At 37.6% G+C, this 26,957-nt stretch overlaps 1 protein-coding gene across 1 annotated transcript in view; it reads left to right on the forward strand.

Annotated features, from left to right (window-relative positions):
- Positions 1 to 11,013: 11,013 nt before the first annotated feature.
- RORB (RAR related orphan receptor B) overlaps positions 11,014 to 26,957 on the forward strand; it is an 80,309-nt gene continuing 64,365 nt past the window's right edge. The window contains exon 1 of the mRNA XM_036748475.1: positions 11,014 to 11,037. Within this exon, the coding sequence (XP_036604370.1) occupies positions 11,014 to 11,037 (24 nt within the window). The remainder of the gene's footprint in view (positions 11,038 to 26,957) is intronic.

Here is a 26,957-nt window from a genome sequence, read left to right on the forward strand (position 1 = left end):
CTTGTGTTTTTAGTTTCCGTCTTAGATTACATTCTAGTAGAAGGTAAACTCCTCGAAAGCAGGGACTATTTGATTTTTGTCTTCATATCCTCAGAGCATAGTACAGTGCCCCGCACATGCTAGGCATTTTAAAAATTCTTAATGGACTAAACTAAATTTAGTCTGAAATACCACAGATGCCTGTCCTCTAATATCTCCATCATTATTTTTTTAAATAGGACAGACATTCAAAAGACAGATTTTCTTTTGCCATCTTTCATTCATATGCATAAAAGTCTGTGCACAAAATAGGCTAGGAACATATCCCTAAAAAACACATCTTTTTCTTTTTAAAGAAGATAATACATAAGAGGACAGTCTTTTCTCCTCCTTCCTGGAACAATAATGATTCATCTCAAGTGCCAAATTGGAAATATTGCATATGCGGAAAAATTTGCAAGAACAACCTAATATGTATTTTCCTTGGCTCCCTTGTTTCATAATGTTTAAAATATGTCTGTCCTGGAAAGCCATGCCATTCATATTTTTGCATCAGATTCATCGTTTAGGCAAGTTCACCAGGGAACTTTCAGGTCAAAATTCAGGAGGTGATGGTGCTTCAGAGATCTCAGAACACTCATAATTCTGTTTTTAAGTGGATTGGAGTTCCAACGTGCTTGTCCGTATTTGCTTAATATCTAAAAACTATGTCTTCAGAAGACGTTCTCCGGCAAGTAGAGAATTATTAGTATCTGAAAATTTGCTATGCTTTATGAATACTGTAACTCATCTTAGGTTATAAATGTATTTTCAGGAAACTTGTGACATCGTTACCACAGATGTTCCCAAGATTCAGACCATTGATGCTAGAAGGAAGGCAAGAAAGGCAATCAGATGGTTTAGAATGGAGGAAAAGGATGCAGAATTCCTGGCATTGGATTTCTACTTCTGTTAAGACATTGTTAGGAATTTAAATACTTTTTTTTCAATTTCATCTTCTATAAAAAGTTTCCCTAGATATAAAGCATTGGGAGCTGTAGAGGAGAGGGGGAAGCTAACGTAGAAATCCAATATACTTTTACAATGCAAATTGGCTATATTCATTAAAATATTTTTCCAAACACAGTCACCAGTGTAATTTAGCTATTAAATATTTCATAGTAATAATCACTATACTACACTGTCAAAATTAAACTTTTTTGGAAATTATTGTTTCTTGGAGCCATATTGTAATGATTGAAAAAAATTCAATTGTAATACAATTGAAAAACAATTGTAAATAATTGAAAATAATTGAAATTTGACTTATGTCCCACCTCTACTACTTACTATACATGTGACTTTCGACAAGTAAGGTCATCTTCCTCAGTGCCTCAGACATGGTTATACTGCCACCATTTCCCAGCAGTACTGTGAGAAGCAAGTTATATAAAATGGATAGAAAGTACTTTATGAATCATATAGAGTTCTATGGTTTTTATTTTAAGACATGAATTGACTTTGTTTTTATCTAACCAATAAAGGGAATTGTCACAATGATGGTATCATGGATCCACTGAAGTAATGCCGTTTTGTTATTATTAGATCGGATTTATAAATTCATAGGCGAAGGGATCTCCCAGTGAGGAAGTTACCTCTACAAATGCAGATCATAACTGTTCTGTAACTTACAGTATCATAGATTTGCCTAGGACACTAAGAGGTTAAGTGACTTACTTAGGGTCATAAAGCAATAATGTGTCAGAGGTATAGCTTTAACCCCACTCTTCCTAAGTCCGAGGCCAGCTTTCTACTCTGAAGCCTCTCTATTATCATCATCATTAGTATTGTCAGGAAAAGGAGGACATCATTCAGAATACGTATTTGGGAATACAAATACTGTCTTTAGAAAAAAGTTACCCATTCCTTGGGACTTTGAAGGATGCATGTTTTAATATGACATGGAAGCATATTCTTAATATGGCACAGCAATCTCATTTTGTAATCACAGAAGGAAATACTGCTACAATTAGGAAACAGTGTTCTGATTATTTTTCAGTTTTAAAAAAGTGACAATATCAAAAGTTTGTTATTTAATAGGGAAAAAGAGATGGGGCCTCCCTTCTTCTTTGCCATCAATTGATAGGATGGATACAGAACAACCATTTAGCTACTACACACGTACACATGCATGCACACGTATATTCTTTCCCTTAGTATTTTGCCATCAAAATGAGGTTACTCAGAAATTCAAATCAGTTTGACAGACATATATTAAGTGCCTAGGCACTGGGTGAGATGCAGTTTCAATAAGACCTAATCCGTGTCTTCATAGTTCTTAGGCATAATCTCAGATTACAAACTTAGATCTTAGATACAAATGTAGATTACAAACCTCAAGTATGAAACATCACGTTTTGGTTGACTTTAAACAACCAACATCTGATAGATAATAGTCACAAAATTGTTAAAGTATTGTTAGCTTAGGTATTGATGAGAATGGTCTCTTCTCAAGAGGCAGTGTAGGACAATGGAAAAGAACATTGAATCCAGAGTCACAGAATCTGGCTTCAAATCCCACTTGTGATACTTGGGTAAGTCTCATAGGTAAAATGAGAGGCTTTTGAGGTCCCTTCCATCCCTAGATCTATGATCTTGCAGTCTGCCTTTAGCCTAGTGCTACTTCTCATTGTAATAACGATGACAAAACTTAATTATTGCAATGGATCTCCCTTTAATGAAGAAGATCATCTCATCAAAGCTTATCCATTCCATTCCATGCAGTTCTTCTGCGTCTTCCCATAAATCTGTCTTACAGGGTCTACCCAAAGAGCTTTGGGCAGTGGTCTAAAATAAAAAGGCTGGGATTTTTAATGCATACATTCTAGGATCTAATTATGATGTGGGTAAGTATGTACATTTTGTCTAATACGTATAGTGCAGTTAGGAGGTGCAGTGGATGGAGCACTGGACTTGGAATCAGGAAGATTCATCTTGATGAGTTCAAATCTGTCCTCAGACAATTAGCTATGTGACCCTGGGCAAGTCGTTTAACCTTATTTGCCTCAGTTTTATCATCTGCAAAATGAGCTGAAGAAATAAATGGCAAACCACCCCAGTATCTTTGCCAAGAGAACTCCAAATGGGGTCACGAAGACTCAAACATGACTGAAACGACTGAATGAAAACAACAACAAATGCCTAGTACAGAGGGGGCAGTGCGGCCAGCCTCTAAGTAAGGAAGATCTGAGTTTAAGTCCTTCTTCAAACACATAACTGACTACAGGCCCCAGGACAAATCACAGTGCCTCATGCAACTCTGGAATTGTAAGTTACAGAGCAAGTGTTGGTTGGTTGGTAGAGGGACTTAATCACTAGGAGTTTCCTATACCAAGGAAATCAATAGATTCCAATCCCCCCCCCAAAAAATGTATGGTACAGAGGAAGATACAGAGATTAATAAGGATTAATAAAATATATTTCCTCTCTCCATGGAATTTATAATCTAATAAGGGAAGGCCAGATATGGACATGAATAAACAAAATGCAAATTAGAAACATTCATGCTCTTGTTGCAGTTTTTTTTTTACTTAAGAAGTTCTCCAACCTTTATTCCCCCTGAATTTTTGCTTCCTAATTTCAATACCCACCTAAGCATCATGCCAAAGGGTAAGTTCTACATATGGAAATGGCCCTAAGCACTGTAGGGTCATTAGCAAAGGGTAGTCTAACCTTAGTTCACTGTGGGATGGGGTTAGAGGAAAGTCAACAAGGAGGGAGTCATCTAAGGGACAAAATAAATTGACTTCTTGTGTCCAAATGACAACCCCTCCAATCAGAGGAGATAAACTCCATCAAGAAGGGAAGAGAAAAGAGAAAAGACCATGACAAATGAGGTGCCAGCTAGAAGATACCACTCAAAAAGAGGAGGAGAGAGGACTGTATTCCTGAGGGAAAACGGGCGTCCAAAATCCCTATCCTTCTAAGCCTAGCACTCAGTGCAAAACCATGACTAATTTAAAGGCTAATTACACAAAAGAGCCTTTCTTTTTCATCTACCATTCATTAGACAGCAACAACTTTCCAAACAAACAAAACAGCCTTTTAAAAACATAGAAATAAAACACTGCTTGGCACCAGAAAAGTGAAATGAAATTAACATGTTGATAGTATCGAGGCATGCATATACACTATACAAGTATAAGCCATCCAACCATGTGTCCATATGTCTATACATCCATCCATCTATCCATCCAGTCACCCATTCATTCATTCAAAAAGTGTTTGCTCCTCTCTTAATGGCTTACTCTGTAGAGATGACCCTGGGTTCTCCCTAAAGTTTTGCCAATGGAGTATAAACTCTGGCCAAAAGCATAAGCTCTCCTACCAAGCTGAAAAGTTTTTCAGTATGAGCCCAGCAGTTGGCAGTACTTTTGTCCAGTCAAACTAAATTTGCAGACACTTATCAACTACCACCTGGCTACCAGGTTGTGATTTTTGTTTTGAGCATAGTGACTCAGAAAAATTATTTGCTAAGGCATAGAGTGATGGTGATAAGCCTTAATGAAAAGAATGATCAATTGCATATCCTGAAACGTTACATGCAAGACATTGTTAAAGGCACTCAGGAGAATATATAGAAGCTAATCCCTACCCTGGTGGGTTTACACTTGAATTGAGGCAATGACATAAACAAAAAGTTAATAATAATACACAGCAGGATATAAAAAGTGTCAGATGAGTAATAGGAGTAACATAATGGACTTGGATTCAGGAAGAGCCAGGTTCAAAATCCCACCTCTGGTAGTGACCAGCTGCAGGACCATAAATGAATCATTTAACCTCTCTCTGAGCCTCAGCATTCTCATCTATAAAACTGGGGAAAATAATATCTTCAGTATCTACCTCAATTGATTGTAATACAATAATCTCTGTAAGATTCTTTACACTTTATAAACTTTAAATACCTTTATAGATATACATATATACATACACACATACACATATACACACACAAATACATACGATAGTCCAAACGTCTTAATGCAGTAAGCTTTAATATGTATTTGTCGTAAACATATATGTGTGTGTGTGTGTGTGTGTGTGTAGGTGTGGGGGGTTCTGTGTGTATCTGTATACAGATTGTATGTGTGTGTGTCAGTTATTATTAAATGTTCTAAGAATTTGGAGGCAGGAGAAATCCTTATGGCATGGAGTAATCAGTAATTACAGTAAAAATGGGATGAAAACTAGGCATTCAAAGCAGAAGGAATGATGTGAGCAAAGTGTAACAACAATGTTACTAGCAGCCACTGTGGAGGTGTGAGGCCAATAACACCAGCACACAAGAGGGCTGCTAGCACAGGTTCTTTGATCTGCTTTTCTAAAGAAAGCAACTTTAAGGGGTTTACAATCTCACTTTAATTAAACATACATATATCACTCACTTAGTTCAGGGGAAAAAGTCAGCACCCTGAACTTCAGAGAAAACACAAACAGAAATTACGAGAAGAAATTATATAAACAGAGCAAATAACACAAATCAGCAGACAAGACTTCTAACTATCCGTCCATAGCAATACATACATAGTCACCAGAGAGAAAAGCACCAACATCTGGGTTCTCAAAGCTGGGGGGACTCCTTAACAGCTACCCAGAGTCTCATCTGGCCAAACACTCTTCCAATGAGTGAGCCCCCAAGCAAAATGCTAACCTCCAAGTATATATACACTTCTTCAGGGTCAGAGGGTGTCACAACCATGTGACTCAAACTCATGTGACTTAGGCTTTCTTGTGACTTAGGCAGGTCATCAAAGATTCTTCATTCAATCAAAGACTCAATCAACGGCACTTGATTGCCTTAGTGCTGAGAAGCACTCCAAAAGAAAAAACAGTGAAAAGTCTAACTTTGCTTGCCATTACCTAAAGCCAAGGAGATATAAAAGTATAAAGTGAATTTAGGGGACTCTTAGAAGACTAGTTTGGCTAGAGCAGAAAATCTATATAAGCGACTGATGGGATACGAAGTTGGAAAAGCTTTTTGAAACCAGACCAGGACAAACCTTGAAAGCCAAATTAAGATATTGGAACCCTTTTCTCATGGGTGATAGGGAACCATTAAAAGTATGTGAGAAGAGTGGCATAAAGAGAAATATTTTTTGATAATTCCAACAATTTATTCTCTTTTCCATGCTCCTTAAATATCAAAGTCATGGTCTAATTTCTATTTTATGTGTTCTTCTAACTACACTCCTAGTCCTCTATTACTTACCAGTGGGGTGTATTTTACATTCCACATGTTCTTCTCTTTTGGAGTCCACTCCAAATTTGGTTAGATTTAGGCATAAACATGTTTCAAGGCTCAGGAGACATAAGGGCTTTTGTGCTTATATAACTGAGAGGCAGATCCCAGCCCCAGGTACAGAACTCCTACAAAGGCTATACCCAACAGTTTAGCACTTAATTGTTTCAAAATGTTAATTCTTGGAATCATGAAATGTCATAGCCAGAAGGGACCTTGTAAGTCTTCTGCTGCAGCCCTTACTTTATGCATGCATCTTCTCTATGGCATTCCCAACAAGCAATAATCAAGTCTCTTTTTAAATTCCTATGGTGACATAGAGCTTGCTACCCCACAAGGCAACCCATTCTCTGCTCATGCATGTCTGATTAAGTTCTTCCTCAAATTAAGCCCAAATATACCTGCCTTTAGCAAACCCATTAGTACTAGTTCCATTCTCAGGCAATGGCAGGTAGGCCAGTACAGCAAGACCACAAAGGCCATGGAATGGAGTAATGTGTAAGAAGATGGGAAAGATAGTAGGGGGGCTATGATTTCATCAGTAAGGATATGTCTTCCACTGATTGCAGAATGAGAACCCCTCTACAATTTAGTAGACAGTCTTTTAGATTTCATCTGGCTGAAAACTTCATTCTTCTTCAACACATGTCTTAGTCTCTCCAAACTTAGCTTAGCTGTTCCATCGTTAGGCCATACAAAAAGCCTTTTTGATTTGGTAGGAGTCAAAGCTTATGCTCCACAAGCACAGTCTTTGAAAATCCAGGATGATCTCTGCCCCACTTTGAGGCATCAGAGGAGGACTTTAATAGAGATGAACATTTATGAATGTAAATAATATACAAAAGAAACCATCAGGTTCACACTATTGTGCTATTATATTGTGTTTATTTCTGTAGGTGCCAAAACAATTATAATTTCATGTTTTACTTGAAGCAGGCAGACCCCCAGTAGGTTATAGCAATTGTGCAGGTATGAGGTGCAGTTGGGGGCTCGGTGAATAAGGTGCTGGGCCTACACTTAGGGAGAGCTGAATTCAAATCCAGACTCAGGTATTTACTTTGTGATCCTGGACAAGTTACTTTACCTCTGTTTGCCTCAGTTTCCTCAGTAAGATGCGGCAGGGAGGGGAGAAACGGTGGTAGTAGTACCTACCCTCCAAATTTGTTGTGAGGAGATAATAATTCTAAAGTGATTAACACAGTAGTTCCTATATAAATGTTAGCTATTATTATGAAGTGATGGGGCAGTGTCAGAGGAGGGAAGGGGGTGTGTTCTAGAGATGATACCGAAGGGAACAGTAAGGCTATATTGATACGAATTTCAGTATTCCATCAGACTTAAAAGATGAGGCTAATATTAATCAATTAATAAGTATTTATTAAGCACCTACTAATTGCTAAGGACTGGGAATAGAGACACAATAAATGAAAATGTATCCATCTGCAGAACTTACATTCTAATATATGTGATTGAATATATTTAGTGAATAAGGAGAGAATTCAGAGAAAAATAAACTCTCTCTCATACTGTCTGTCTTTCCTTGAGCGGGCCATTCACTCTTACTTAATGAAATGGAACAGTTGATGCCTTTAACTCCCCTTTCATTTAATCTCATTAATGCGTCTGTTATGATTTCAGTTGTGGGATAACATAGGGGCAGTCTTCAGTAGCCTAGGGAAAAGAATAGTATTTGCCAGTGAGGGGGCCTTAATTGCTACATCAAAATGTGTGAGAGTCAACTCATAACTAAAACTGATGCCACTGGTGAGTTCAACTTTTTCTTCCTCTCTTCTGACTTTAGCAGTGGTGGTATTTAATTTTTTTCTTTAAAGGAAGCAAAAGCTGATGAGCTCTTAGCTGCTGCCTGATGGGCAGGCATGTGGACAATAGAATATTTCCTGACTGTGGGTGATGAATGTCAACAAAATGCTTTGAGGGACTTAATTTCAGGTTAAGAGAAATATTTAAAGATTATGAAATAGGCTACCTGACTAAATTAAAACTCGATTATCAGCACAATTTCACAGCTTATTTGATTCTTTCCAAAATGAACTCAGATATCCTAGCCTTGAATTGTTTTAGCCACAGTATTGTTACTGCTCTGAGGTTCTTATTTTTCTAGAATTCTTTACTGTTTACAATTTATTTCATTAACTTTTCTTTGGACATGTGACTAGAAATTTCCTGTGCTCGTTTCCTGGTATGAAGGTTCATTTTCAAAAGAAATTGTTCCTTCGTTAAATAGTGCTGATTAAATTAATCAAGAGAGTTTTAGGGTTTTTTTTAACTTCTAGACTCTGTACACACTCATGCCACCAAAGTTTCCTAATATCAGATGGGATGTGCTTGTAACAAATATTTCCTCTGAAACAAAATTAAAAGACAATGTTGAAGATATTACTGCATATTGATTGATTGACTGATTGAGTGAAGATTGGTGATAGAGCATTTTACCATTATCAATTAATTTAGTTCCTAGTGATTGGAACCTTTAAGTCCTGGAAGGAAAAAAAATTCATCAAAATAAAAGGTTTTAATTCTTCAAATATAGCTAAAAGGCAGCATCGTGCTTAGGTCTTTTCTCTGTAAGAAATATAGGTGATCTGGATAGGAATATATCACTATATTCAAAAATCTATTTTAAGAATTTAGTAGTAAAATAAGCCCTTATGAGAAGATTATCATCATTGACATAAGTAGAGTCTTTAAATGGCTCCAGTATTTATCCTTGCCATTGACAGATTTACTCACAATGACGTTGATATTACTGTTTTGAAAATTAACAATAACAACGGAAGTATTAGAGAGAATTAAAAATATGTATTTTAAGTGCCTGAGTCAGAAGGAATAAAGAGCCAAGTCTGTCTGTAAATGTAGTTCTATGTTCCTTTTCACCAAAAATGTGATACAGGAGAAATCAAGGCTGTCCTGAAATGACATGAAATACAGTGTTTACCTGTAGGTACAGTAAGAACATATATAAAGTGTGTAACTTTTTAGCTAAACCTAATGTTTTTATCTTTTATTACCTTTTCCTGACATCTCTCTGGATCTGTAGAGATGTTTATACCCCAAAATAAATTATTTTTTTTCCTATTTCAATCAGCTTAGTGTCAACAAGTCCCCTTAGGTGCAAACCAATGTATTCTCCTCATAAAAAGATAAAAACTAACAAATGAGACAGATAAAACAAGTGCATCATCCCCTCCTCACAATAGTAAGAGCAGGGGAAAGATTATCAATGTTTTACTGTTAGCCAGCATATGAGGAAGCCATGGATTTGCAAGCTAGGATTCAAACTCGACCGTGCTGATTCTTTATTGTAATTATACGTGGATAGGATTGCTGTCTCTGAGCATAGAGAAGGGGTGTCCATGAGCCCTCAAATAGCTATCCTCACCAGCTTACATCAACACTGGATAAAGCTGTTAGAGATTACGTGCAGAGTGTTGGATCTGATGAGCTCAAAAAGAAGATAGCTGGGGGACTCTAATATTTAGGATTACAACAGTAATCTCTTTAGGGAAAGTGTGCAGTATCAGCAGAACCGTCACTTGAGACTTTCAGCAGCAATGTACTAATAATTCTACATTTGTTTCAGTGTTAAATCTTTGCTTCATGTGAAGGTTGGTACAGGGTCTGAATCATGTGATAGATAACGCTTTTGGAATTTCATGCTAAAATTGTAATTTTTCAGAAAAAAAAGCAAAAGGTTTTATGTTTGTTTCCTAGTATAGGATAGTTGTTGACCTTTGAACTCCCAAATAGCTCCAAATGGGTCCTTTTACCTTTGGATCAATAGTTCAAGATAAACTAAACCAAAATGCCCTTTTCTGGCCTAGGAATTTCAATTTAATCCAATTCAATAAGGATTTATTATCTACTACTACTACTTAGGCATTGCCCTAAGTACAGAGCATACAAAGATGAAAATAAAATGTAAACAGTCCCTGCCCTCAAGGAGCTTACTTCTACTGGAGTTTTATATACCATTATCTATAAAGTGTAAAACAATACCCCTATAAGAACAAAAATCAGAGAAAAGAAATTTTCTACTTATATTACCATAAAGAAACATTTTTATTATGCAGTTGAAATCACTTCACTTTAATCTCCCATGGTAAAGCAATAGTTATATTAAGTAGATGTGATAAATTTCAAAATTCATAAACCTTGAAATATATTTGGCTATTACAGTAGCACTGACTCCTTCCTAGAGAACCTTCCATGATGTTGGATTTCTTCATGAAAGTACAAGCTATGAATTGCCAAAACACTGAGTTCTGAGGGAGATATTTGTGCTGTTATCAAATATAGAAGCCTATTAATTCAAATTTCTCTCAAGTCTTCTGATGAAACATTAAGCCTGTAATTCCTAACAAATTTATTCCTGCCATTTTCCCACTGTCACCACCCCTTCTATGTAGTATAAGTGTTCCAGTTATATCCAATAACTTTGTCAAGTGATGATCAGCAGTTTAGAAAATTGTGCCTGCCTTTATATTTCCCCCCTTAACTTAATGGATTATCATCTTAATCGATAGCATCTTTATAAGCTATTGGTATCTCAAAACACCTTTTGTTGAGCCCCACAAAAGTGACAAACTATTCTTATGTTTGCCTGATTCAGCGAGGCTAATTGTTGAATATATGTCTTGATTTCCCTTTTATGTTTAAGTTAAAGAAACTGTTAGGTTAAAAAGAACACTATACATTATACTAACTTTCTGATCACAGATAATCATTAGTCAACCATGAATGACACATTGACCAGTAGCGTAAGTTGTGTTTCCGTTTTATGTGTGAGCTAAAGAAAGTATTGGGTTAAAAAGAACACTGTCACATTATATTACTTGTCCAATCATGGACGGACATCAGCCATCCATGAATGACACTGTCCCATTGATAGACAGTAATGACAGTAAATATATCCATTCTTATGCTTGGATATTTGGGTTTTTTGGTCCTGTTTTACTATATTTCTTTCCAACTTCAAGATGATTTTAATATGAAATAAAGATATTAAAAGCTAGACTCCAAACAATTTTGGTTTTTGCCTTTTTTGAAAAAAGAGTCCTTGTACTTATCTCTGAAGACCCATTTTCTCTGTTTTTATGCCATAGTCACTACTAATAGACTGAGATTTTTCTCTCCCATCATCCTATAGGGGAAAAAACTATATGCAGATTGTTAGTTCCCAATCTTTAAAGGAATTTAGTGCTTTGAGGACTTAGTGGATAGACTGAAATTTCTCCCGATCAGGAAAAGGAAGAAACAGCCATGTCTGCATTTTGTTGTTGTTTTGTTCCATTATAGATTTTTTTAATGTCTCAAGTTTAGAGACTGCCAATCTGTTTTTAACGTGTGGCTTGTTGGCTTTGTTTTCCTATTTAGCACATGTTGTCCAGTCACACGATTGCCTCTTTGATCACCTTATATTCATAGGAAATGACGGTATTGCAAAAAACAACATCCTCAAATACAACATGCACAGGAAACACAGCTACAGGTAGTGAATATAATTGTTGATAGATCAGTCTAAGGGCAATGTCATTTCAGAGTCCTGCTAATAGTTCTTTCCACTTTAATCTCATGACTAAGACAAATAGGAAAAATCCTAGTTCTCTTGCAGGAATCTGGTGCAGGGGAGGCAACAATCATTTATAAAGCACTTACTCTATCTACACCAGGTACTCAAATCATAAGTATGGAAATAGAAAATAATTCGGAGATCATGGAATCCAGATACCTTATTTCATACATAAGAAATCTAAGTACAAAAAAGTTGGGGCAGGTAGGTGGCACAATGGAGAACTCTGGACCTGGAGCCAGGAAGACCTCAGTTCACATCTGGCCTCAGACACTCATAGGCTATGTGACCCTGGGCATGTCACTTAACTGCAGTTTGCCTCAATTTAGTCATTTGTAAAATGAGGATAATAATAGCACTATATTTTATTGTTGGTTCAGTGAAGGCAGTAAGCATTTATAAAGCACTTACTATGTGCTGGGAACTATAATCATAGGTTCATAAATCCAGAACTAGAATATTATTGAAAGGTTATATGGTCCAAACTCTTTGTTTTATAGATAAGGAAACTAGGTCCAAAGAAATTGGGGCAGCTAGGTGGTGCCTAAGATAGAGCACTTAGCACAGTGCCCGGAACATAGCAAGCACTACGCAAGTGTTAGCTATTATCATCATTATTATTAAGTTAAACAACTTGTCCAAGGTCAAATAAGTAATAGGTAGTAGTTCCAGAAGATAAATGTAGGTCCTCTGATTCGAAATTCAGGACTTTTTCCAGCACTTCACATTTCTTCTAGATTACCATCTTGGCTTCAAGTTACTAGCTGTGTGACCTTGGGAAAGTCACTTGGGGAATCCAACAATAACACCATAGTCTTCTCATTTGTAAAGTTTAGATAATATTTGTCCTCTTTGTCTCATAGAGTTGTAGTGAGGGAAGAGCTTCATAAGCTTTAAAGCACTAAAGTAATATAGGCTGCTATTATTCATTGCAATCCACTTTTTCCTTAAATTAATGTCACTCGATGGAATTATATGTTACTAGATTATTTTGTTTGTTTAGAACAGTACAACATCAACATCTTTACAGCCTTACAGTGGAACTGGTGATCCCACGTGCCCTGACTGGCTTACAGGGTCACTTGTATGCTTTACATATCTCCAAGGCAACAGAGAGAGCAGCAATGATTTGCCTCTCTGAAAAACTCTGCCTACTGGCTTGTTCTCCTTCACCTGGAACTGATCCATCCCTCCTATGTTTGCATGATCTGGTGAACCATCAAATGACCCTACTTCGTATGAGGTTCCTTCTAAAATTTTCAACTAAAGGTATATTGATGGCTGAAAGTATCTAACAGATAGGTGTGGGGCTTGGAAAAAAGGATATTATGTTCATCAGGACAATATAATCATTTGCTCATTTTCATATCTAAAGAAATAAGAGTGTTGAATATGTTATACACACTCTTCATCTTATGCTGAAAAAGTACTGAACTGGGGGTCCAGAGATCTGCTATGTTACTAACTCACTGTGTGACCTTGGGCAAGTAACATCATCTCTCTAGGTTTCATCCTCTGCAAAACGAGGGGTTTGGAGAAGACCTTCCAGTTCCCTTCTAAGTTCTGACACTATTCATGCTTCTAGGTGTCTTTCAGCTCTGATGTTCTGGCAGCTAGATGGAACAGTGGATGGAACTCTAGGCCTGGAGTGAGGAAGGTTCAAAGTCAGCTTCAGACACAAGCTGTGTGACTCTGGGAAAGTCACTGAATCTCTGTTTTTGCCTCTGTTTCCTTCTCTGTAAAATGGAGATTATAATACCTAGGATTGTTGCAAAGATCAAATGAGATATTCGTGAAGCACTTAGCATAGACCTGGCACACAGTAGATGCTAAATAAATGCTCATTTCCTTCTTTCTTCCCTTACTTCTTTTCTTCTGTTTTTCCTTTCTTCCTTCCTCGCTTCCTTTCTCTTATGAATTCCACGGTCCTTTCTAGAACTGACATTCTGGATTCTATGTTCTAAGCTCTGTTCTAAGCTCCCATAACTACTTGATTATGCCTTTAAACCCAAATCATTGTGGCTTTCATTGAATGGCCAATAACAGGCCCAGGCCAAACCTCTGTGCTTCATTCTTTAGGTTTTGTAGGCTTAGCATAAGTGTAAATAGCAATTGTTTTCTTTGAGATCTTTGGGGTGGTAAATTGGGCCATCTCTTGTCTGAATTCTTACCTAACCCTTGAATGCACATGGCCTCAGACAAACTGAGAGCCGGGAAAGACCTATATTTAGAAAGACCAAGGTCACCCACTGCATCCTGGGCCATTGCTCGCCATCTTGACCATAACCTTGACATTGGACTCTGATGTCTTTGGAGGAGAGAATGAGGCTGGCAGCTTTGTGATGCTCTGCCTCACTCAAATCCAATTCACAAACAAGTCAGACATCAGTCTTGTGATGTCATTGGGCTCTTTGAGAAATGAAGGATGGCCACCAAGCTCCCATCCAGCTCTAAAATTCTATGATTCGATGACCAAAGGACTTTTTTTTTAATCATGCAAACAGGCCTTTTCAAGTAGAACTGAGCTTTTGGTTAGTGGAGGCTTTAGAATGTAGAATGTGCCAAATTCTCTCCTTTATGCTCTTGACGGCATTAAAATAAATGGGAGGAACTCAAGTAGGTGCCCATTAAGTAAGTTGGCTCCCTGAGAGGGGAATATCAGTCCTGATGCCATTTTCCTAGAATTTCCAGGGATGGCTGAAATTGGTTCAAAAAGCCTTGTAAAATAAATTTAAAGGGAATTGCTAACTTGAAAAGGCTGTAAAAATGAGAGTCTTTGCATTGAATATGCAGATAGGGAGTGAGGCATCCAAGCCCAAAGAACCTCTCCATCTAGAGGAGAGAATACACTACATCAAACGTAGTGTATCATACGTACAAGTACGATGTGAAGATGTCGGAGCAGCTGACAATCATTAAATCTGCAAAGGAAACCTGGTACGCTGGGTGTTAATTACAGTAACACAAGATGTTTCTGGGAATACAGTGGCTTCCCTTTCTTCTGACGGATACAATTAATGACCAAAGTTTTCTGTTAAGGAAGCTTTCAATTGTCCTGCTGTCTTCCAAATAGAAAAGGAATGCCAAAGAGGCAATGGTAGAGCAGACTTTTGAAAACTTCCATAAAACTATTCTCTTGGCTCCAAGGAAGGTGCACATTCCATTAGCTGTCAGAAGAACTGAGACTCTGATTAGCTTAAGCCTGTCTTATGCATTAACTGCTGCTAACCTGTACAGTGGCAGACTCAAAAGGAAACAGACTATAGAGAAGAAAAGACACCAAGGCATTACTGCATTATAATTAAAAATCCTAATCTTTGCAAGACCATATGCATTTAATGGGAATTAATTCATAAATTATGAATTTAAAACCATTACATCTTGGAAAAAAATGAAATTAGAAATCGTTTACTATGCTCATAACAGGACCATTTAGCTTATTATCACTAATTGCTATTAATTAGCATACCAATTGTTGTCATTATTATGTGTTGTTGTTCTTCTGGCCACTTTGGGCAGTTGGCCCTGATTCTCTGATGCTACAAGGGTAAGCAAATGACTCCCCGGGGATAAATGTTTCCTTGTGGGAAATGAATCAACTCTTTCCATGATAATTGTATGAATGGTGCCCTGGTGCCCTTGAATATTTATTCACCTTGCAAGGGTGAGAGATTTGCTCCCAGAGAGAAATTTACTCTCCCCTCTTCCCAGTGGTGTATGGCCTAGGTTATAATAACATAACTAAATTTCATCTTCAGATCCCAAGGTGCATCGCAGAAATTAATTAGGCCAATCAATTGAATAGTGTATCCAGATCACCTCACAAAAAGCCATCAGCATTGCTGTTCAAATGTTTTGGAATTGGGGATGTAGAATGTCATAGAATGTCAGAAATGCAGGGCACCTTGGAGATCATCTAGTCCAATCCCCTCATTTACAGCTAAGGAAAGTGAGGCTTGGCCTGATATTGGCGGATCACAGATTTAGAGCTAGAAGAAACTCTAGAAGTTATCTGCAGCCCTTTTATTTTACAGGTGAGGAAACTGAGTCCAGAGAAATCGAATGACATATCAGTATAATAGCAGAGGGCAGCTAGGTGGCACAGTGGATAGAGTGCCAGCCCTAGAGTTAGAAAGCCTCGTCTTCATGGGTTCAAATATGAACTCAGACACTTACTAGCTGTGTGTCCCTGGGCAAGTCACTTAACCCTATTTGCCTCAGTTCCTCATCTATAAAATGAGCCAGAGAAGGAAATGGCAAGCCACTCCAGGATCTTTGCCAAGAAAATCCTAAATGGGTTCACTTTAATGGTAGCCTTACAATGGTACCGTATCCTTGACACCAATCTGAACTATTGCTTTAGAAAAGACTCTAGGAGTTTCTCAAACATCTCCCTTCTCAAGAAAAGCCAACTCTAACCAACTTGATTTTTAGAAAACTATATTTTTTAGGCATGGAGGTGGGAGCCAGAATACTATGTACAGGAAACCAGCCATCAGGTCTATTTGACAGGATTAGAGAGTTTTTGAAAGGGAGTGGAATGAAAGAAGACTAGAAAAGTAGGAGGATGGTAGATTGTTTAAATAACAGACTGAGGAGTTCATATTGCATCTTAGTGGCAACAGGAAGAAATTTAAGCTTTTTGGGTGATGGGGAAGAATAAAATAGTCAGACCTGTGTTTTAGGAAGACCAATTTCTGGGCACCTTCTGGGATGTTTTAGTTCTATCAACCAGGATGATTTTGTTGTTGTTCAGACATTTCAGTCCTGTCTGATTCTTCATGGCCCCCTTTGGGGTTTTCTTGACAAAGATACTGGAATAGTTTACCACTTCCTTCTCTAGCTTATTTTTACAGATCAGGAAACTGAGATAAACAGGGTTAAGTGATTGGTCCAGCATCACATGGCTAGTAAGTGTCTGAGGCCAGATTTGAACTCAAGTCTTCCTGACTCCAAGCCTGGCACGCTATCCATTGTGCCACCTACCTGCCCCATGATACAGTAGCAAAATTCTGAGGACAGCATCTTTCTCTGAGCAGACCCATCTTCCCACACTTGCATCAAGTCTGTATCTAAAAGCCATTGTTCTACTGCATCAGTACCAAATAATATCTTTCATCACCAAGGGGTAAATTCATATTTGTGAGTGACACTAGGTATCTTCTGGGTTTCTTACTTTTGGGAATTGGGAGGGGTGAAGAATAGAAAGAGTAAGAAGAGGGAAAAAGGGGAAAAAAGATATTTAGGCCTTGGTCTCAGATGGTGACAATAGAACCACCACAACAACCAAAATGTGGAAACTAACAAGGTGTCCTCCTATTACGGAATGGCTAAACAAATTGTGATATACAAATAAAATGGAATATTACTGTGTCACAAGAAATGATGATATGGACAATGTCAAAAGAAACTAGGAAAACCTTTTTGAAATAATTGAGAGCAAAGTGAGCAGAATTAGGAGAATAATCTCTGCAATAAGAACATTATAAAGAGAAACAATTTTGAAAGACTTTAGAACCTTGATCAATATAATGATAAATGAGAGACCGAAAGAACAAAGATGAAACATAGACATAATTTCTCCATAGAGAAAAACTATGAACTTAAAATTCAGAAAGTCATATATTTTGGGATATGGCTAAAGTAGGAAAAAATGTTTTTGCCAGACTATGCAGCTATATATTGAGGATTTTATTTTGGGCTTTTTTGTTTTACATTGCTTGGGGGCAGATTAATTTTTTTAATGCATGATGATTCAAAAAAGCTATAACTATCACAAGCTTACTGGCACCATCCTAACAAGTACGTGTGTTCATGAAAATATCCATAAATATACGAGTAACCCAGGATCACAGATTTAGAGCTAGAAGGGACCTTAAAGGCCATTTACCAACCCTCTTATTTTACAGATAAAGAGACTGAGAGCAAACAAAGTTAAGTGACTTGCCCAAAGTCACACGGAATAAGCAACAAAGCCAGGATTCAAACACACATCATCTCACTCCAGATCTCTAAAATAGAACAAGTATACGTCAGCATTTCCTCTCCCTGTCCCAACACATAGCAAAGCTGCGAAGTCATGAGGCATGGGGGGAGGGGCAATAATAGCACTATTTAATAGCATTTCCTTTTTTTTGAGGGGGGAAAGCAGGCAATTGGGGTTAAGTGACTTGCCCAAGGTCACACAGCTAGTACATGTGTCAAGTGTCTGAGGTTGGATTTAAACTCAGGTCCTCCTGACTCCAGGGCTGGTGCTCTACTCACTTTGTCATCTAGCTGCCCCTTTTAATAGCATTTCTATAGAAATTTAAGGTTTGTGATATCTGTTACCTATATTATTTCATTTTAGCCTCATAATATCAAAGGTACTATTCTGATCCCTATTTTACAAATTGAGAAATTGAGTCAGAGCTTCAGTAATTTGCCCAGAGTATGTGTCCAAGGTAGGATTTGAACTGAGGTCTTCCTGACTCCAACTGCGTCATTCAGTCCACTTTACCATCCAGTTGCTTCTAGTTGAAAGACCAGTTTGTTATATAGTAGAAGCAATAGCTGGAGTTTCTAAAGACTTGAAGGTTCACAAAATAATTTCCCATATGAGGTATAAACAATGTAGTCCTCATTTTATAAACTAGGGAATTAACATTCAAAAAGATTCTACCTTTTGCCCATAGTCATTCACTTAGTAAGGGTTAGGGCTGCGACTCAGACCCAGGACTTCTGATTCGAAGATCAGAAGTACTTCCTCTATTTCAGGCTGCCACTCAGATAGAATAGCTTTGGCTGAACAAATGTTTCATGCCTTCCTTAAGGCAAAAAGACAATGCTGAAAATAGCAGCATCCTCTTCAGGCATACCCCCAAAGGAAAGGACAGTCTTCATGGGGGAGTTAGGAATGTAGGATGCAAACAGCAGTTGGCCATACATTATTAGTCCTTTCAGCCACATTCATTTACCTGGGTGATATTCCCTTCGCCTGTGTTGTAGCCAAATACAAACAACGATTAATGTGAAATTCTCGTAAGTCTCTCTGAGAGATATGATATTCTATCAGGTGATGAGACAATTCAGTGAAGGATCTGTGTCAATCAAAGAATAAGCATTTATCAAATGCACTGTGCCAGATGCTTGGGGTACAAAGACAGTCCCTGCCCTCAAGAAGCTGACATTCTATCAGGAGGCAAAATAATTACGAAGTAATGGGGTTAGAGAATAGGGTCAATTGAGGGAGGAAAGGGGATACTAGAAGCTTTGGGGATCAGGTGAGGTTTCATGTAGAAGTTATCTCGAAGTGAGTTTTAAAGAAAACAGATTTGAAAAGATAGAAATAAGAAGGGGGTGCATTCTAGACATGGGGGACAGCCAGTGAAAACCCTCTTCACCAAAGTAGCTCACTGTTTATGACTTAATAAATAAATCCTAGGGGACTACTGGAGGCATACAGACTTTAAGTGACTGTCTGAGGTCATACAGTCAGGAAGTATCAAAGGCACACAGTCTTTCTGACTCGATATCTAGCACTAGATATTCCAACAGCCTGCATCTACAACGATTTATAAAGAAAGAATAGTTCTCAAATAATTGTTGCAATAATGATCATAATAATTTATGTTTATTTCTAGAAGGTTTTTAAGGTTTACAAAAACACATTACAAATTCCATTGCCTTGCTTGATTAAAGTGTAATGAAGAGAACCAAAGGGTAGCTAGGTAGCACAGAGGAAACAGCACCAAGCCTGCAATCAGGAAGGCCTGAGTTCAAATCCTGCTTCAGACACTAGCTGTGTCACACTGGGCAAGTGACTTAACCTCTGTTTGCCTTGGTTTCCTCAACAGTAAAATGAGGATAATAGTAACACCTACCACTCAGAGTTGGTGGGAGAATCAATGAAGATAATACTTGTAAAGTGCTCAGCACAGTGCCTGACACATAGTAGGTGCTACATAAATTTTAGCTGTTATTACAAAACAGTAGATAAAAACATGTTAGACTAATTTTTGGTGCTGTTTCATCGATCATTGTTACCATGGAACATGCAATTGGCTCTGCTGTTAGAGAACCAGGGTTCCAATCCCACCTCTGACACTTGGTTACTACTTGTGTGATCTTCAAATCAATCAAAGTCCTTGGGCCTCACTTTCCACCTCTATAAAACAAGAGGTTTGAACTAGATGGCCTCTGAGGTGCCTTCCAGCTCTAGACCTATGATTCTATGATCAATTAATTTCCAAGCATGCATTAAGCAACAGGCACTGTATTAGGCACTCGGGACACAAAAACAAAGAATAACATAGTAGTTTGAAACAGAATGCTGGCAAGAATGTGATCACATCTACAGCAAACCAAAATTACCATTTGGCTTTTACTTAGTTCAGTCAAATAGCCAGTCAATTCAGTGTAACATCAGTCAAACCAGATGTTTGAAGGGATTTACTGATCATCTATCTGCATTGCCTGGCCAATACTGTCAAAATGGCAGCCCAGTAGTCATATGCACCCTCTGTAAACTATTTAAACTAATATACCTCACAAAGTAAATTACTTTTTTTAGTGCAAAAATAAAGATCAAACTTGAGATGTTTGTGTAATTTAATTCCACACGATTCAACAAGAATTTACTTTTAATAAAGTAAGCTTACTTAATGACCAGAAAAGCATTTACAGATTTGGTACGATAAAGAGATCACTGGATTTAGAGTTAGAAGTCCTTTCTTGAAACCTGAATCCTACCACTTATTAGGCAATTCATTTGCCCTTTTTGTAACTTGATTAGTTCATTTCTGTAATGAGAATAATTGTACTTTACTACCTATCTGTTGTAAGTCACAAGACAATTCATAAAAGATGCCTTACACACCATACAAATGTCAGCTATTTTTATTAGAAACTGGGAGAATAACAAAATAACAGTTTTGCTCCCAAGAAGAGCATTAAGTGCCTATAAGACTTTTAATGCTGAACAGAACATGGGCATGACATAATCTCAAACTTTGAAGGCCCCTTTACCCTTGGCTAAAACCATCTCCCCAATGGGCCTCCTTAAGTACATTTTAGGGTTCAAATCTTATATTATCTGGGTAGTAATAGGTTTTTTAACCACATCTACATTTTCATTTGTGAATAAAATACTTTATAAACCATAAAGCATTATATAAATACTAGTTATTTTATTTATTTTTTTATTATTAGGAACTCCTAGTAAGCAAACTCATTCTTTTAATGTTAATCAGTTCCTTCTCTCCAACTTTGGCCAGGGTCACAGTCAACATACAACAGAGGCAGGACTTGAACCCAGGTCTCATTGATTCCTGAACCTGTTCTTTTTTTTTAGTTGGTTTTGGAGCCAATCATGGTTAAGTGACTTGGCCAGGGTCACACAGCTAGTAAGTATCTGAGACCAGATTTGTAGTCAGATCCTCCTGACTCCAGGGCCAGCATTCTATCCACTGTGCCACCTAGCTGCCCCCTGAGCCTGTCCTTTATCTATTATGCCATGCTATTTCCCTGGGTATTCATAAGTTGGACAACATTGGAAGAGATTAGTTTATCTGTTTAACTCGTAACTACTTGTCACTAGGGTGCTCAGGGAATGGGATACAGGACAGGTAATTTTACAAAATCAAGTGGATATTTAGGACCTGAAGGCTCTCTGGAAAGAAAGGGTATTTTATTGGGGGTGGGGTGGGGTGGAGGGCTTTGGAGCAGTATGAAGATTTTGTATACCTAAGGATGGGAGTGAGAGAATCAGAGGATGCCCAAAATCAAGGTAAAAAAATGCTGAAGATAAACTTTGCTTCATAATTTTTGTCTGCCTAGTTACAGGCTACTGTGCTTGCCTGTACTCTAGTGAAAAGGGCTTTAAATCGGGGAAATTAAGTTCCATGATAAGATCAATTATGCTAACTAATGGATAACCCTATTTGAAATCTTTCAATGACACATCTCTACATTTCATTATCTCTGTGACCTTCAAAAAGTCAGAACCACTTTCTGGCCCTTAGTTTTCTCATCTCTAAACAAGGATGGTTGAAATTTCGGTCTTTAAAGTCTCAATTCTAAACTTCAGTGATTCTGTGGGACTCTGCCCTAAAGATATCTCCAAAAAGAACATGTATTTATTAAGCACCTGATGCCAGGCACTGTGTTGGGCATCAAAGACACAAAGATAGGAGAGAAACAGTCCCTGCCCTCAGGAGTCGACATCCTAACCAGGGAGACAACAGGCACGTGTATAAATATAGGAAGAATACAGAAAGATGAATACATGATAATGTTTGAAGGGAGGGCACTAGCGGATGGAAAAATCTAGAAAAGCTTGATGGCACTGAACCAAACCTCAAAGGAAAGCAAAGACTCCGAGAACCAGAGGGAAGAAGAGTACATTCTAGGTATGAGAGACAGGCAGAGCAAAAGCACAGAAATGGGAATGTTGTACTAGAGGAGCAGCATTATGATGGATAGAGAGCTTAGCTCAGAAGGAAAATCTAAGTTCACATCCTTTCACTGACACATACTGACTGTGTGAGTCTAAGCAGTGCCTTATCCGCTCACAACTCCCTAAGACTATATATTGCAGAACAATCACTGATTTGTATAGGTAGAAGGAATTTACTGGAGCTCCATTTCCAAAGAAATCAAAGGTCTATATCAGAAAAACAATTTCAAACTTAGCATTGAACATCAATACAAACACTTAAAGTTGCTTAGTGAATATTGACATTAAAAACTAGTGAATTTCATACTGCTTTATCATTCATTCTCTCTAAGCTCAGATCAAGATTCTTTAGCTATTCATTCTCATGCACTTTTTTTTTTCATTTGAGCATAGCTCATTCATCCGGTTTTGTTTTGCTTTATTTTGGCTTTACATTACTTCCTAAAGATCTTTCACATTTCTTTTTCATTATTCATACTGTTTGACTTTAATCAAATTATAATATCCCATTAAAACAATTTATTTTACTATCCCCCCAATGCTGGTCATTTATCTATGTTATTTCCAGCTTATTTGAAATTATGTATACCAGGGAGTATAAAATTATAGACTCAGAGATTTAGGGTTTGGAGGGATATTAGAGGCTATGGAATCCAACACTCATTATATGAATGAGGAAACCGAGGCACAAGAGATTAAGTTACCTGCCCAAGGTCACACAGCTAATATATGTCTGAGACAGGATTTGGACTCGGGTCTTCATGATTCCCAGGACAATTCTCTTTTCCCTAAGACACCCAGTTTATTTGGGCTGTTAATGTTTTTGATAACATTTTAAAGACATATTCATAGAAATGCTTTTTGGTATTTATGAATTTGAAGTTTTAAATAGAAATCTCACTATGCTCCTAAAAATAAATTTCTAGAAGTGGGAGGGGGGAAGAATTGTTGGTGGGGGGAAAAGGAACTGACTAAAAATCAAAAAAGAAGATGGAAAATGGGCAAGCCATAAATCCATGTCTCATCGCATCCCAAACTCCACAAAAGTGGCCTTCAAATGTATTCTGCGAGTGACCACACAAACCAAGGGAGAGACTAAGGGCAGATTCCCACCTAATTAGTCCTAAAAAATAAACAGGGCATCTCTCTAGTTAGGATCATAGCTTGTGCTTTCTAATACACTCGATGTATTTTGGAGATTCATTTTACTGCTGTGAGAAAGAGCCTCTCAAGACCTGGGATCACCATTGGATCGTTCCGCTGGAAGGTCTTGTTAATGTCATTTAGATGTAAGTCATTTAGGTGTAACATATGCATTTGGGGCAGCATTTCACTATATAGTCCCAATGTAGTATATGAAGTCAAACCCTGACCAAACTCTATTGTGAAGATTTTTTTTATTACACTTAATATTAGCACATATTAAAAAGTGCTATGCATCAGAGTTAGAGTTCATTTTTATATGGGAATATAAGAATTGGATTAGTGATTTAGTTTTATCTTTACCTATTAACAAGCCCAAATGTTTATTTCTAAAGTTGTTGGTGAAAACAGGAGATGAAGGGAGTAGAAGGGTGACTTTCATGCTATTACCCCCACCACCACTATCATGACTTTTAAACCAGTTCTTTTATTTTCCAAAATGCTGTGAAAATATTTGCATTTCTTCAGTATTGAATGTTGAGTTAAGATCACAAACATGCAGATGACTTGATTTTCAATCACTCCTCATCCTGTTTGTATAAGATAACCTTTGTAGCTTTCAAAAACATCTTCCAACACCCTGGGGGGCAAATTACCTCCATTTTCATTTCCTTTAATAGAGTTGGATCATCTTTTAATTAAAAACTTATTGAACCAGACTCTCCCCATGTATAAGTTACTCTCTGGGGGAGTAATTTATGCAAAGAGTAAATTTGACTCAATATTATATAAGAATAGGAATTGTACAATGAATACCTGGAATTTTCCATTAGTTTGTTAATCACTATAAACATGGTGGGAGGCCCCACAGACTAGAGAGAAATGCTAGAATGGAGATGAGAGGGGGAAGAAAGAGGGAAGCCCTCAGGTACCACAGGGTTCCTCCTCTCCCACATCTGTTAGAAATTTGAGGGCTGGGAGAGTGGTATATTCTTTCTAAGCCCAGGGACTAGGCCAGAAATTCATGTGAGCCCAATAGGAGACATCAGTCTGGGGGATGAGATATACTGGGAAGGAATAAAAGGATAAGAACATGTGGGAATGTATGGAGGCAGATGTAATTGAAAAGTAGAAAAGACTGACCAATGAAGGCCCAGGTCTTAGAGCACGAACCATATTCAGGCTTAGTGAGCAGAAATGTGTAATGGAGGGGTCCTTTCTCTTCCTACTCTTGTACAAGAACAAGTATCCTCTGTTTCCTTTCTGCTTACTGTGTAGTGATAAAAAGCCTCCTAATTGACTGCTAAATGGAACTGAGTGTTTATTTACAAAAGGTTCAAATAGGTGAGATCTCTCCTTCTTCCCTGGTAGGGAGTGAAGCAAGAACCAGCTGTAAGCCTCCTGGTTGGGGAAGAGGTAACGTGAATGACTGCTGTAGAGGGTGAGAAAGAAAGCATGCTCCCTTTGGAGTTCTCAACCTTATTATAACCAACCCAAATGTTCCTCTGAAACAAAGGCTCTTAGGCTCGTTTTGTATCATGAAGACTTTGGGAAGCTATGGACGTCCATTCTCTGAATGTTTTTTTTTTAAATATGTGATTTAAAATACATAGGATTACAAAGCAAACCAGTTATATAGTTATTGACATATTAAAAATTCAGGTTCATGAACCCAGATTATAAAGCTCTACCTAACACTACTGATCATAGGTCTTGACCTAGAAGGAACCTCAGGGGTCATCTAATCCAACCCCCTTATTTGACAGATGAGGAAATTGAAGCCCAGGGAAATTCAGGCAATAAGTGTCAAAAGGAGGATTTGAACCTTTCTGACTTCTAGTCTAGGTGACCAAACGATTTAAAGCATTCACCTTTTCTTTTGATTCCTTTATGTTTGACTTTCATAGAACTCTATTTGTTTCCTCAAAAAAAAAGCATCAAATCAAAGATTCACCTCCATTTAAATTCTAACTTGTAATTGATATAAATAAGGGTCTGGGTGAGAAAAATTGGTTGATGTCTCAGATTTCTCAAATAATTCGATTGAAATCCTGTAGGCAGTGTGTTTTGGTGGGTCGGGTGAGACGTGTATTCCAAACCTGTCTCTGATAAAAGCTATGTTATCTTGAATTAGTCACTTAACCGTTTTGGAGCTCGTTTTTTCTCATCTTTAAAATGGGCATAACAATACTTGAAATATCAGCTTCATTTAAGTTGCTATAAGAATCAAATAAGATAAAAAAATTTTTAAAATAAAATAAAAAAATAAAAAAACAAAAAATAAAGAATCAAATAAGATAACCTATGTCATCTTGTAAACCTTGAAGGATTAAAATAAATGTAAGCTATTGTTGTTACTATTTCAAATGAGGAGTAAATGAGTTATATTTATAGTTAGTGCCTGAGGGACAGGGGAGGAGGAGATACTGTGACCTTACCAAAACAAACTGATTATTCATATCAGTAGCAGGTGCCTGTACTCAGTCCCTTTGGGGGAGCTACTGGTTTCCTTCCTTTGGTATTTTGGAATCCTTGGCATTTGTAAAGGCATCTCTCTTTCCTAAAGGTTTAGCAAACTACTGTCCCACCTCCCAAGCATTGTCAGTTCAGAGGGAAAAGAAATCAGCATCTCTGCTTCATCTATCTGGTATACTCTTAGCTATTTGGACAAAAGGAAAATTGGGTCAACCCCTCCCCAAAAAAATCCAATTTGGGGCTATAGCTTTGACAATCAACACACTGAAGTCAAAGGAAGTGGGTTTTAATACCAGTTCTGCCACTAATTTCCTATATACCCAGGGAAAAATCAACCACTATTTTTCTTTATCTGAAAAACATAGAGAGAATGTGATAACATCATATAAATATCAGCTATTATTACTATTTATTTCAGGACAGGACTTTTGTGAGTGAATTGTATTTATAGTTATCAAGAGACACCAAGGCACTCAATAGATCAAACCTCAACTCATTATTTCTCCTCCATGATCACCAAAGAAAATCCACCTTGCCTTAACAATATTCCCCATTTCCATCAGTAGCACCACAATTCTTTCTATAGTCAAGCTAGAGATAGTACTTTTTTTAACTCTTCTAGCTCCTATATATAATTTCTTTTTGTTGTTGTTGTTGAGGGGGGAAGGCAGGGCGATTGGGGTTAAGTGACTTGCCCAAGGTCACACAGCTAGTAAGTGTGTCAAGTGTCTGAGGCTGGATTTGAACTCAGGGCCTGACTCCAGGGCCGGAGCTCTACTCACTGTGCCACCTAGCTGCCCCTCTTATATATAATTTCAATAAATCTTTTCATGTTTTCTTCAAAATGTTTCTTAGGTATGTCCCTTCCCTTCTATTCCCACTGCCACCATACTGGTTCAGGCCCTTATCATAGTATACCTAAATTATTATGCTAATCTCTAAAATGGTCTTTTTGTCTCTAATTATTCTCCTTATCCAGTTCATCCTGTATACTATTCCCATACTAATCTTTCTAAAATACCACTGTTATCATATCATTCCCTTGTTCCCTCCTC

This window comes from Trichosurus vulpecula, chromosome 1 (genome assembly GCF_011100635.1).
Source record: "Trichosurus vulpecula isolate mTriVul1 chromosome 1, mTriVul1.pri, whole genome shotgun sequence".
Taxonomy (NCBI): domain Eukaryota; kingdom Metazoa; phylum Chordata; class Mammalia; order Diprotodontia; family Phalangeridae; genus Trichosurus; species Trichosurus vulpecula.